This window comes from Myotis myotis, unplaced genomic scaffold (genome assembly GCF_014108235.1).
Source record: "Myotis myotis isolate mMyoMyo1 unplaced genomic scaffold, mMyoMyo1.p scaffold_m19_p_6, whole genome shotgun sequence".
In the NCBI taxonomy this organism is placed as follows: Eukaryota; Metazoa; Chordata; class Mammalia; order Chiroptera; family Vespertilionidae; genus Myotis; species Myotis myotis.
Genome location: NW_023416368.1, coordinates 86864373 through 86878521, shown reverse-complemented (window position 1 = coordinate 86878521; position 14149 = coordinate 86864373). Strand labels below are relative to the sequence as shown.

At 49.6% G+C, this 14149-nt stretch overlaps 1 protein-coding gene across 2 annotated transcripts in view; it reads left to right on the top strand.

The window, feature by feature from the left end:
* ELL (elongation factor for RNA polymerase II) overlaps nucleotides 1–14149 on the top strand; it is a 70162-nt gene that overhangs the window by 23921 nt on the left and 32092 nt on the right. For both annotated transcript variants that reach the window (XM_036311731.1, XM_036311730.1), the window contains exon 2: nucleotides 13137–13184. In XM_036311731.1, coding sequence (XP_036167624.1) covers nucleotides 13137–13184 — 48 coding nt within the window. The remainder of the gene's footprint in view (nucleotides 1–13136; nucleotides 13185–14149) is intronic.

Sequence of the window (14149 nt, the reverse complement as noted above, 5' to 3'; positions counted from 1 at the left end):
AGGAGGCAGGCAATTGATTCTTTCTCATCATTGATGTTTCTGTCTTTCCCTCTCCCTTTCTCTCTCAAATCAATATAAATCTATTTTTTAAAAAAAATAAAAATAAAAATATGGCATATTCTTATCATTCCATCCTCTGAGTGGGCCACTGTACTCCCATTTAATGGTCTTTGTTTTCTGGCCAAGCTGAAATGCCACGCCTGCATTTGGGAAGCCAGGCCCTCTCTGCTCTGGCCAGCAGCCTTGGCCTGGGAGAGGACAGAGGTGTCATCATGCTGCCAAAATCCTAGTGAGCTCCACAGACCCCAGTACAGAGAGGATCTTTTCTAGAAGGTGTCAGACAGAGCTTCCCAGCACAGTCTGGTGGCCAGTCTGGTGACCACTCTGGTGATAGTGGCTCCTGCTTATCACCCTGGTCTCTGAGCTGCCTCTTTCCTTTCTGATTTCTCAGATAAATCCCTGGACTTGTAGAAATTGTCCTAACTAGCAAAAGCACCCCCTTCTTTCTTGGTTACTCTCAAGTTCTGGTCTCCATGTGGAGGACTAAGGCAGCTCAGTTCTACCCTCTTGGCTTTACAGACTACATTTGGTCAGGAGTAGCCTGGCCAGGTCACTGTGTGTACGCCCTGTGCTCTAAGGTGCTCAGAGCCATCTTTTTATTTTGGGGATTGTAGGGGCTCTTAGGAGGGTCATGGGAGCTGGGGGCATGTACTTAGCCTCTCTTGCTATCATCTCAGCCTTTCTGATGGAGGTGTTCCCTGTCAGGGAATTGGGAGATGGGACAGGAGTGACAGCTGTTCCAGGGAGCACAGCGTGTGCCTGGAATGTGCAGGGGTTGGGGGAGGCCACCGGACGCTGGGGAACGGTGTCCAGAGTGGGAAGGGGAGGTTCAAGAGGCCAGGTGGGATCCAGGTAGGGGTTCTAGACATGCCTAGAGAGGGGGCATTCATGTCCAAGTGTTCTCTCAGTCATGTGATGTCTTCTGTGCCCACATGCACCATAATAATGGCATTTTAAATAACTGGAACCAACTGCTCCAGAATTTGGCTGCATGAAGATCCCTTACCCCACCCCTGTGGGCACTAGGAAGCATTGTGCACATCAGTCCCAGCAGTACTTGGGGGTTGGGGTGCTGATGTTCCATAACTGAGCTAGCACTTTATGTGGCTTTTCTGGTGAGTCCTCACCCCGACTTTCTGAGGCCAAGAGTAAATATTGGTTCAGAAACAGTGGATTTATGGGGGCTAATTTTTTTTTTAACTCCAGTGACTTATAAGCACTTTTCTAGTCTGGCCACTCATGGCCAAACTCCATTTGAGGTAGCTCCCAGTAAGTCCATGAGTTCTAGACAGGGACCATGTCCCTTTCTGGGCATGGATCTCCTCTTTGATACCCAAAATATATATAACTAGAGGCCTGGTACATGAAATCTGTGCATGGGTAGAGTCCCTAGGCCTGGCCAGTGATCAGGGCTGATCAGGGCCTTCCGGCTGCCGGCCAGGGCCTCCCTTCATTCTGCACCGCCCCCTAGTGGTCACTGCACGTCATAGAGAGCGATCGAACTCCCAGTTTCCTGGTCGAACTGCTGGTCTCCCGGTCGAACTCCCAAGGGGACAGTTTGCATATTAGGCTTTTATATATATAGACTAGAGGCCTGGTGCATAAAAATTTGTGCACTTGGGGGGGGGGCATCCCTCAGCCCGGCCTGTGCTCCCTCGCAGTCTGGGAGCCCTCGGGGGATGTCCACCTGCTGGCTTAGACCTGTTCCCTGGGGGGATTGGGCCTAAACTGGCAGTCAGACATCCCTCTGGCAGCCAGGAGTCCTCGGGGGATGTCCACTTGCCAGTGGGGAGCAGGCCTAAGCTGCTGGTGGACATCCTTAGCGCTGCTGAGGAGGCGGGAGAGGCTCCAACCACCACCGCTGTATTGGCAGCCGTCAGCCTGGCTTGTGGCTGAGCAGAGCTTCCCCTGGTGGTCAGTGTGTGTCATAGTGACCAGTCATTCCCAGTCGTTCTGCTGTTAGGGTCAATTTGCATATTACCCTTGTATTATATAGGATAGAGGCCTGGTACATGGGTGGGGGCCGGCTGGTTTGCCCTGAAGGGTGTCCCGGATCAGGATGGGGGTCCCGCTGGGGTTCCTGGCCAGCCTGGGTGAGGGGCTGATGACTGTTTGCAGGCTGGCCACAGCTCCTTAAGGGTGGGGGTCCCTGCTGGGGTGCCTAGCTAGCCTGGGTGAGGGGCTGATGGCTGTTTTCAGGCTGGCCAAGGCCCCCAGTGGGGACCCTCACCCCATGAGGGTGTGGCCAGCCTGGGTGAGGGACTGATGGCTGTTTGCAGGCTGGCCACAGCCCCTTCAGGGTGGGGTGCCTGGCCAGCCTGGATGAGGGGCTGATGGCTGTTTGCAGCCTGGCCACATCCCCTTCCGGGGGTGGGGGGGGGGATCCTGCCGGGTTGCCTGGCCAGCCTGGATGAGTGGCTGATGGCTGTTTTCAGGCTGGCCAAGCCCCCTAGCAGGGACCCTCTCCCCATGAGGGTGTGGCCATCCTGGGTGAGGGGCTGATGGCTGTTTGCAGGCTGGCCACAGCCCCCAGCCACTCAAGGTCCCAGTGGAGGCTGGCTGGAAGCAGGTATCTGGGATTTATTTGTCTTCTACAATTGAAACTTTGTTGCCTTGAGAGGAGGCCACAGCCTGCCAGGGCAGGGGGAAGCTTGGCTTCCTCCATCACCGGGGCAACCAAGCCTCCTGCTTGCTCCAGCAACGTGGCTGCCAGCGCCATCTTGGTTGGGTTAATTTGCAAATAGCCACTCTGATTGGCTGGTGGGCGGGGCTGGTGGGTGGGGCTTGTGAGTGCCACGAAGGTACGGTCAATTTGCATGTTTCTCTTTTATTAGATAAGGTTACCAAGGAAATGCACTACACAGAGAATGAGTGAAATATTAAAATGAAATGTGTGGCCTTGTAACAAATTTACCATTGACCAGCCGGTGTGGTTCAGTGGTTGGGCATTGTCCCATGCACCAAGAGGTTGCTGGTTTGATTCCTGGTCAGGGCACATGCCCAGGTTGCAGGCTTGGTCCCCAGTAGGGGGGTGTGCAGGAGGCAGCTGATCAATGATTCTCTCTCATTGATGTTTCTATCTCCCTCTCCCTTCCTCTCTGAAATAAATTAAAAAATTTATTTTTAAAATTACCATATTAATGTCTTAAATGATGAGATTTAGCAGCAAATCTAATTTCTGTAATTTTGAAATAGTGATGAGCAAAAATAGTTTTTGAAGACATCTGCTCAACTAGCCTTTTATGTGCTAAAGCATACTAGAGTTGATGCCACTCACACTGCTATAGTTTGTTGCCTGTATTTGTAACTAAGGAAATTCTAAGTTTCAGTTGGTGGAAATAAGTGTTTTTTTTCTTCCTACCCAGATTCAGGGACAGCTCAAGTTTGAGGCGTGCCCTGTGGACTTCCTCCAATGCAGGGGGCCCTTAGGAGCTGTCCTGAGCAGGGGGTCTCAGTAAGCTGCTATGACGGATGAGGACACTTCTGAGTCTCAGTCTTGAAACAAGGTTCCTCTGAGAGGCAGGTGACCCTATGGCTGTGGCTGGAGCAGGCCAAGTGGAACCTGGAGCCTCTTGTGCCAGAATTTCAGAGGGTTCAGAGAAGGGCAGGGTTGGGTCGAGAGCCAGTGCCAAGAGCCCTGGCACTATAATTAAGAACTGTAATGCATTTGAGACCATTGCAAAAGGCAGTTTCTGAGTCTGTCTGAATTAGGCTTTTCCAGAGAAACAGAAACAATTTGAGGAGGGGAGACTTATTTTAAGGAATTGACTCATGTGATCATGGCTGTTGAGAAGTCAGAAATCTGTAGGATAGACTGACAGGCTGGAGATAGGCTGATGTATCTATAGTCCAAAGGTGGGCTGGAGGCAGAATTTCTTTCTCCTCCAGGGCACCTTGATCTTTTTCTCTTAAGGCCTTTTACTGATTGGATGAAGCCCACCCACATGGAGGGTAATCTGCTTTACTCAGAGTATGTTGGTTTAAATGTTAATCTCATCTAAGAAACTTTCACCCAACATCTAGACTGCTATTTGACCAAAGAACTGGGTTCTATGGCCCAGTTGACACAATTTACCATCACACTGCCGATGTTACCGTAGACATGTAAATAAGTGTAATAGGAGAAGGTAGGACTCCTGCTTACACTGGATGCTGAGGCCAGCAGAGATAGGAACTGCATTTTATGGCCACCACTGTGAAGCTGTGGACAGCGGGGCTGAGCCTGGCCTACACATGGGGAATAGGCATCTGCTGTCAGCTGCTTGAGGAGAAGGCAGGCTGAATAGAGTAGCCCTGCCCAGATGGTCAGAGTTAACAGACCACTGTGGGCAGACAGACCCCAGGGGCTTCTGTCTGGGGTGCTTCTTGGGCTACAGTTGTCACCTCAAGGCATATAGCTGAAACACTGTGTGTTCCTGTCCCTTCTCTGAAATCAATAAAAAAATATATTTAAATAAATAAATAAAATAAAATGTCATTGTCCTAAAATGACAAAGAACAGCTGAGGAACTTCCAGATTAAAGGTAGCTGACAAGACAGGCGGTTCTGCTATGTACCAGTCTCCACACAGGAGGGAGAGCAATGCAAGGACATTGCTAAGCCATGTGACAATGTGGAAAGTAGACAGTGGCACAGTGTCCTGTCAGTAATGAATATAGTGAAGCTGGTGGCTGCCATGTGATTACAAGTGAGAGTACCTTCACTCCTTTGCTTAGCAGAGCTCCAGCTGCCTCCTGGTTTCTTGTGGGGGCAGAGGGAGGGAAGGGGTCAGCTTTTAGGAAAATACCTGAAGCTTATTTTGTCGGTTTGAGCCAAGACCAGTTACTTTGTGTGTGTGTGTGTGTGTGTGTGTGTGTGTGTGTGTTAATTCTCACCAAAGATATTTTTATTTATTTATTTATTTATTTATTTATTTATGAGTGTGGAGGAAGAGAAGAGAGGAAGAGAGAGAGAGAGAGAGAGAGAGAAAGAGAAACATCAGTGTGAGAGAGAGACATCTATTAGTTGCCTCCCGCATGCGCCCTGACCAGGGCCGGGGAAGGAACCTGCAACCCAGGTACCTACTCTTTTTTTTTTTTAATTATTCATTTTTAATAAAGTTTTATTGATTTCAGAGAGGAAGGGAGAGGGAGAGAGAGATAAAAACATCAATGATCAGAGAGATCACTGATTGGCTGCCTCCTGCATGCCCCCCCCACACTGGGGACAGAGTTTGCAATCAGGCATGTGCCCTGACTTCCTGGTTCATAGGTCGATGCTCAACCACTGAGCCACACTGGCTGGGCCCAGGTACCTACTCTTGACCGGGAATCAAACCCAGTACCCTTGAGTCCAGAGGCTGACGCACTATCCACTGAGCCAAACTGGCTAAGGTGTCATTGATATTTCTGTCTCTCTCTCCCTCTCCTCTCCTCTATGAAATCAATAAAAATAATATTAAAAAAACAAAAATAAAAATCTCTCCAAAACTCTCCAAATCTGATGATAGAAAAATGACCCAGTTTTTAAAAATATGTTTGAGATTTGTGCAGTTTCATCATAGAATATATAAGAATGACATATTAGTCCATAAAAAGATCGTCCGTGTTATTAGTCATTAAGGAAATGCAAAGTAAAGCTATAATGAGCCCTGGTCAGTGTTCTTAGAGCATTGGCCTGCACACCAAAGGGTCATGGGTTTGATTCCTGGTTAAGGTCACGTACCTGGGTTGCAGATTCCAACCCCAGCCCCAGTAGGGATGCATGTGGCAAGCAACCAATCTATATGTTTCTCTCCTCTTCTTCCCCTTCCTCCTTCCCTTCCACTTGCTCTAAAAATCAATGGAAAAGAATATCCTCAGGTGAGGATTAACAAAAAATAAAGAAAAGAAAAAAATAATCTACAAGGAGATATTACTTCATATCTCTCAGAATGGCTCAAATAAAAAACCTGACAACACTAAATACTGACATGGATGGGGAGCGGCTGGAGCTCTCCTTCATTGCTGGTGGGAATGCAAATGGTGCAGCCACTCTGGAAGATAGTTTGGCACTTTCTCATGAAGTTACACATACATTTATCATAGGACCTAGCAGTCACACTCCTGGGTGCTCACCAAGTGAAATGAAAACTCATGTCCATACAGAAATCTGTACATGAATGTTTATGGCAGCTTTACTCATTAGTCCCCCGAACTGGAAATGACCCAGTGTCCTCAGTCGGCAAATAGATGAGCACACTGGTATAATACAGTGGTTAGTACTCAAGCAGTAATAGGAATGGACTTCAGTGATAGTAACATGGACTCATCTCAATGGCATTATGCTAAGTGTGTGTGTGGTCACTTGGATAAGGGCCCCCGGTAGATGTCCAGGTCTTAACCCTTGGAGCCTATGAATGTGACCTCACATGGAAACAGGACTTTGCAGGTGTGACTAAGTTAAGGCTCTTTATATTGGGAGGCCAAATGTAATCCCAAGTGACCTTATAAGAGAGAGGCAGAGAGAGTTGACACAGACAAGAAGAGAAGATGATGTGACCACAGGGCAGAGATGGGGGTGATTCTGCCTCAGCCAAGGATACCTGGAGTCCCCAAACTTGGAAGAAGCGAAAGCTTTTCCCCTGAGCCTCTGAAAGGAGTGCAGCCATGCAGGATTTGGGCCCACGGACTGATTTCAGATTTCTGGCTTCCTGGACTGTAAGAGACTAAACTTGTTGTTTTAAACCACCAAGTTTGTGGTAATTTGTTACAACAGCCACAGAAAAGAAATGCAGTATGATTCCATTTACATGACCTTCTGGAGAAGGTGCGGCATTAGGGACAGAAAACAGTGGAGATGGGGGGGTGGGGGGGTGGGGATGGAGTACCAGTGGGCATGCTGAATTCCAGCAGAAAGCAAGATGGCCAGTACAGTATGCTGACCCAGGAAGAAAACAAATGTGTGGGAGGGTGTCAGGCCACAGTGTCAGGTGATTTGCACTTGTTTTTCTAATCCTTAAGGTTTCTTAAAAACTTTTCCCTAAGCTTCCTATACACCTTCATGTGCTGTGCTGGCCCGTGGGTCGGTCCTGATTGACACCTGGCTTGTAGCTGCTTGGAGTCCCTTTTCTTGCTAATATGTGTCTGTCTGTCCATAATGATGAATGTGCTGCCAAGGGGAGGGGCTGACTTGGACCCCTGTTTAGGCCCTGTTCAGGTTTCCCAGCTCAGCCCTGAGCTGGCCACATCCAGTAGACTGACCTTCTGGGTACATATCCCACACCTTCTTCCTCCGTGTCTGTGGTTCATGGAAATGGCCCCTCATGGTCGCAGACACCATCTGAACTCTCCATGTCCTCAGTGTCCCGCTCAGAACCTGCCAGGAAGTGTTAGGGAGGGTTCCTGAAAGGCATTTCCTAATCCTCTGTTCTTTACTGGAAAGGAGGGGAAAGTTGCCAGGAGGTCTGCAGCCAGGCCTTTTCTCCAGACTTCACCTCCCCCTTTCCTGGCCACACTCCACTCATGAAGGTTAGGGCCTAGCCCTGCAGGATCACACAGGCTCTCTTTAAAGAGGAACAGATGCTTTTCCTTCTATTACTTTCCATGGACACCTTTGGGTTACGGGGGTGACAGGGTGGGTCAGGCCAGGTATACAGCAGGGAATGCACTGCCTGGGCGGTGTTGACACTGTGTCTACTGGGCATTTCAGGACTTGGGTGCTGTTTCCCACGCACAGCCTCTGTCGGGTGTCCCAGGGCTGCATCCAGATTAGGCCAGTCCTTGCTAGATCTGTTTTGTGCACCATATGGGGTCTTTTCTGTGTCACTTTTATTTTAAACCTTTCACATGGGTATGTTCACACATAGACAGAATAGAGAATAATGACATTCCGTGAGCAGTCACCCAGCCTCACCCTCTGTGAGCATCTCACCGAGCATTTTTTAAAAAAAATATGTTTTTATTGATGTTTTTTTGAGAGAGGGAGAGAAACATCGATGTGAAAGAGAAACATTGATCAGCTGCCTCCTGCATGTACCCCGACTAGGGATCGAGGTTGCAACCTGGGCAAGTCCCTGACTGGGAATTCAATTGTCGACTTTTCGTGCACAGGACAATGCTCAACCAGCCACACCGGCCAGGACTGAGGGTCATTTTTAAAAACAATCCCACATATCTATTCATTTCGTCCATGTCCTTTTAATGACAATATTGAATGTTAACAGATATGGACTGGTTTTTGTAGATACAACCTCAGTGCAGCTCCATGAGAGCACTGAAGCTCACCCCCTGGCACCCTGCCAGCTGTCTCCACGGGGTCTTCAACTGTGTCTGGGTCAAGCCAGGGCCATGTAGAGCCACTCGTGATGTGCATGCCAAGTGTGTGGTACTCTGTAGCACTCCATCATTCTTCCCCTTGTGCCATCTACCTATGAGGAAACCAACAGGTTGGTCCTATGGAATTTTCTGCGTTCTGCCCTGATGATCATTCTCCCCTTGCTTTCCTTATGGCATTGATTAGCTCAGGGCTCCTTAGCCGAAGCCTGCTGACTCCTGGGGCAGGCTCATTCTTTACTGTGGGGGCCATCCTATGCACTCTGGGTGCTAGGCAGTATTCCTGCCTCCACCCACCAGGTGCCAGAAATACCTTCCTTCCTAGTCAAGTCATGACAACCAAAAGTGTCCTTTGGGGCAGAATCACCCACCATCATGAGTGTAACTCTGTGCCTTACCCACTGGCTTTCTGTGAACCTGTAGCTGGACCTGGACATGGATTTCATAAGCCACTTCCTATTGCCTCATCCTTTAAGGCTCTTCTCCATGGGTAGAGATAAGGGAATTCTGACCATCTTGAGTTCCTTCTCATCCTTGACCCATCTTATGGGAGAGGGTTCTTAGGCAGGCATTTGTGCCTCCTCCTATGGGGCCGCCCAGCTCCCTGGCTGTCACCTATCCTGTACGCTCCCCATTTTCTCTCACACGCATGGCCGTCTTTCCTACATGGCTCCCCCCCGCCCCCCCGCCAAAAGGGAGCTGCCAGGGGGCCAAATGATTGCAGGGCACAAATGTTCCTGCCTCATTGCATTGAGGCCTCCTTACTACCTGCTCCACTAGGCCTCCCTGCTTACTCCCTGGCTTGGCTGATGTGCGGCACCAGCAGTGATCCTTGTCCTGAGCAGCTCCCAACTTCATCCCCATTTGAGACTAGTGGGAGATGGTACATTGCCATGCGGGGACCTGACAGGTGCAGTGTGGGGGCTGGGCTTCCTGGGCTAGCCTGCTGCTCAGGAGACACTGCATTGGATGGCTTAAAAGTGGGTATGTGTGACCTTTGAGCCTGCATTGGGAATGACATAACTCCCCCTGCCCCTGAGAGTCTGAGGAGACTTGGGGCATTGTTGTGATGCCTGAAGTGCAGCCCATTCAGGTACCAAGGTCACAGGTGTGGAGGCAGCAGTGCAGTGATAGGGGTATCCAGGGCAGTTACATTACCTGGTGCCTTGATAATTTTGGTCTGAGGGCTGATCCAGAAGCCGCTGAGGCAACAGGGAAATGAGTACAGGCAATGTCCAGGCCAGTGCATCAGATCCTGTTGGTCCTAGGATGCTGCCTTCTGTCCTGCTGCGTAGATAAGGTAACAGGGCAACACTCCCCCACCTAACCTCATGAGCTGTCGGCCCCTGCAGGGAGCAGCCAGCCAGGTCATGATGGCCATGTTGCCATGGGAAGCACCTGAACCTCTATGATGGGAGTGATGCTGGTCCTACCGTGAAGGAACCTCTGATTTGGGCTCTGGCTGCTTGCTCAGAAGACACTGTTGGTGCCACACCCACCTTCTGGGAGCCCGCAAGTTTGAGCCCGGACACCACCACTGCTTTTCGTTTGCACCATGCCTTCTCACATTTGGTTGTGTGTGTCCAAATCTTGCACTTCGTTATTCTTATCTGTGTCTCAGACTGTCAGTGATCTTTTACAGAAATGTAACTTACTCTTTCATATTCATAGAGGGGTTCGCCATGCCCAGTGCTCTTCATTGTCTGTGAGATCCTCATGTCCATTTGATGTCACTCCCTCCTCCTGAAGAACTTCCAGGACCTTCCTTGTAGTGCAGATTTGCTGTAAACATACTCTCGGCTTTTGTCTCTCTGGACAAGTCTCTATTTTACTTTCTCTTTTCACTGGATATAGAATTCTAGGTTGGCAGTTTTCTACCCTCAGCCCTCCAAAGATGTACCTGCTATTGTTAATGGCTAGACAGGAAGCCTGTGGGGAGTCACCCAAGTGCATGTGTGAGAGTAGGAGTGACATACTCTGTTGTTGAGAGGGACTGGTCCTGCTGGAGGGAAGAGGCACCAGACAAGCCCATGTGGCCAGGAGCCTGGCTCGATAATGGCAGCGTGCTGCGTGGGGACATGCACTTGAGGCCAGCCCTCCCAGCATTACAGGGAAAGTGGGGGCTTTTAGGCCTCTTGCTGACTTCTCCAATGTCAAATGTGTCCTTCTCATTGCCCTTGGGGAATGAGTGACCTTGAAAGAAAAGAGTCTTCCAGAGAAGTTACTTGGCAGCTATGAAGCCAGTTAAATGCTTCACTGGATGGCCCACAGGGAGTGTGTGGTTGGAGGAGGGTGGACCAGCATGTGTGAGTACTAGGGCTGTCCTGGTGCAGTTCCTTCACAGGAGATACACCCTGCCTGCTCCTCTCCCTGCTTACCCTAAATCCAGCCTCACGTAACCATGGCCTTTGGAGCTCAAAGACCTTGCTGTGTGTGTGGCACACACGGTGCTTGAGGTAGCCCCTGCTAATCCCTGCACAGAGGTCTGGGCTGAGAGATCTGGGGGCGAAAGAGCCAAGACCCATGTGCCCTCTACCACTGTAATGTCCCAAATTTCTGCCCTGGCGTTGCACTTGCTGTTTCTTCTGCCAGAAACAGTCTTCCTTCCTGGTTTTGATGATCAGGTGTCAGCAGAGAGCTCGTAATAATGACAGGCAGGCTACTTCGAATTGCCTGTGCTGCGGTGTTCTCATGTCTTCTGCTTCCCCTCTACCCACATATATCACTCTTGTGTTAAACGGGCGGACAGATAGGAATCTCTCCCTGCCTGTTGCTCAGAGCCCCTGAGTCTTCAGTAAAGGTCCTCTGTGGGCCTGATCTGCTGATCTGGCACATACTGATCTGCTTTCTGTCTCTTTAGCTTTGCCTTTTCTGGACACATAGATAAATGGACTGATACAGTGCATGGTCTCATATGTTGCTGCCTCTCAGCCAGTGGTTTTTAGGTTCATCCATATTGTGTCCATCAGGAGTTTGTTCCTTTTTATTTTGGGGTGGTATTCTCTTGTTTGGGCATTTGGATTGTTCCTACTTTTCAGATACTAAGAATAATTCTGCTGTGCACATTTTTGTATAGGTTCTCATATGGACGTATCTTTAATTTCTCTTGGCTAATTAACTCCTAGGGGTGGAATTACTGGGTCATGGAGTAACTCTGTGTTTAACATTTTAAGAAAGCGCCGGACTGTTTTTCACAGCAGCCACACAGTGCACGTTTCCACCAGCCATGCGCTAGGGTTCGAGGGTGTTGTCTTTCCTGTGTAGCCATTCTGATAGGCGCACAGTTTGCATTTCATCGATGGGTAACAGCACTGAGCGCCTTCTCATCTGCTCAGTGGCCATCTTTTCACGTCTTTAACCTAATTCCAAGCAGAGGCCACTTACATGTTGCATCTCCAAGGGCCCTGCCAGGACGAGACCCTTATGGGTGGTGTGTTTCTCATTCTTGACTGGCAGCCTAGGCAGGGGTCAGGTCAAGGTCGTGGGTCGGGTCAGGTCAGCTGGTCCTGAGTCTACTTTGAAAGGAGCCTGACCCCTGTCTCAACAGCACCATGGCCTCTGGATGTCCCTTTCTGATAGCCTAGCAGTGTGGGACGATGTGTTTAGAAGTTTGGGGTGGTTTCTGGGGCATCAGATCCCATGGAGGTAAGTGCTAGTGCATGGAGTGACCCCTCGGGTCTGCTTCAGACAGCAGAGTCCTTTGAGATTCTCAGCAAAAGAGTAGGCTCCTGGTAAACAAAGGGGTTGCATGTGTATCCCTCATGTCCAAGCTAGCTGAGCTGTCTCCCTCACATGCCCACAGCCGTCAGCCCAGTGGCTGATGGACCCGCCTATTAAATCCCGGCTTTGCCTGTTGGTTGTTTCTCCCCACGAGGGTGGAGTCACTCCACTACTCAGAGCTACTCCACCTCCCCAGGGCATGCTATGGGCCTGACATTCTGGGTGGGGAGCTGACAGGCAGCCACTCAGGGAGGTGCTGGGGTGGTAGGGAAGTATCCCTTACTCTAAGTGGGGCCAGGGTGGAGGCCAGAGAGGTGGGCTCGGTGATGGAGGTTTGAAGAGCCCAGTACCCCAGTGCCATGTGGGAGAGGCAGGGTCCTATGGGTTTGGGGGATGAGGGAGGGGGCCATGGTGACAAGCCAGGGCCACACTACTACTGTGGTGTCTGCTACTCAGAAGGTGGGTGCTCTAGGCCCAAGGTTAGAAGAGGAGGTGCAGCCCTCTATCTGTATTCATATTCTTTTAAAATTCCACCACAAGGTGATGTCTGAATACCTGAAGCTTGAAGTATTTATTTTGAGTTTTTACTATTTATTTTTTATGACATTTGGAAATTCTGCCACTCCTAGCACAGTGACAAACTGCTCTAAACTGTGACATGGGAGCTAGGCAGGTTTTGGGCTTCATTCTGCCAGTGGTGGGAGGCCAGAGCCACATCATCAGCCTGCCTCCTGGCCAGTGATGCTCGCCCGCCCTGATTTCCATTTGGAGGCGGTGTTAGTGAGGCAGGGTGGCCTGGGCTGGTGATGGGTTTGGGAGACCAGTGAGGGGCTGCTTACTGCCTGTGTCTCCACTCTTGGCCACTCAATGACCCTCAGCCCCAGTCCCCATGCCAGTCAGGGAACTCATATTGATTCTTCAAAACCCTACTTTGGTGACCTTTCCTGTAGTTTTCAGATGTTGTGTTCTCTCTCACCTTTCCTGAGCTCACGGTCTTTACCCTGCTCCTTAGCCAACCGGATGTGAGGCTCTGGATTTATAGGTATCTTTTGTGTTTTTTTGCAGGATTCTGTTTCACTGAGACCATCAATTCGATTTCAAGGAAGCCAAGGGGTGAGTCGTTTTTGTGTTACTCATATGTGGAATTGTGGGACTGGTTCAGTCCGAGGCCTGTCATGACTTGTTGGGCACAGCAGCATTTGGTCCCATCCACCTCCATTCCAGCCTCCATGCCAGGCTAAGCGCCGCCTCTAGATGTGCCCAGTCTGGTCTGGGGCCCACAAATGGTCATCTGTGAGCAGAAGAAAGGTATCCTGTCTAGCACCCCCCAGGGTCCTTCCCTTCCTTCCTGTAGCAGATTCCTACTTGGCTCCCAGGCCCCAATACGCATTCTGACTCAGTCTCTGAGCTAATTCAAAGCTGTGGCCCCAGAGCCCAAGCAGTGTCCCTCTATGGACCCAGGACCATGGGTGTTTGTCTCATTTTGGTACTGAGTTGGGGAGTTACAGAAACTCAGCACCCCCATTTTATTATGAAATGTACTTTATTCTAAATGAACATGTTAATAGAAAAATCAGGGAATGAAAGAAAGGGCAAGTTGTTCACAATCCTTGCCCTCCGGTCTTAGGACACTCATCAGTACCTCCCACCCACCAAACACTCCTTGGAACACCAGTTTTTCTTCTAGTCTTTATTACAAGTCTTTGTTTTTTATCTCAAGAGTTGCCACATGTGTCTATGTCAGTTTCCACTTGAGAGATCTGTGGATTTTACTGAGCCAGGATGCTCCATAGAGGAAGCCTGTAGGCCAGTGATGGCGAACCTTTTGAGCTCAGCGTGTCAGCATTTTGAAAAACCCTAACTTAACTCTGGTGCCGTGTCACATATAGAAATGTCTTGATATTTGCAACCATAGTAAAACAAAGACTTATATTTTTGATATTTATTTTATATATTTAAACGCCATTTAACAAAGACAAATCAACCAAAAAAATGAGTTCGCGTGTCACGTCTGACATGTGTGTCAGAGGTTCGCCGTCACTGCTGTAGGCGATGGAGCGTGTGCAGATACAGAGATA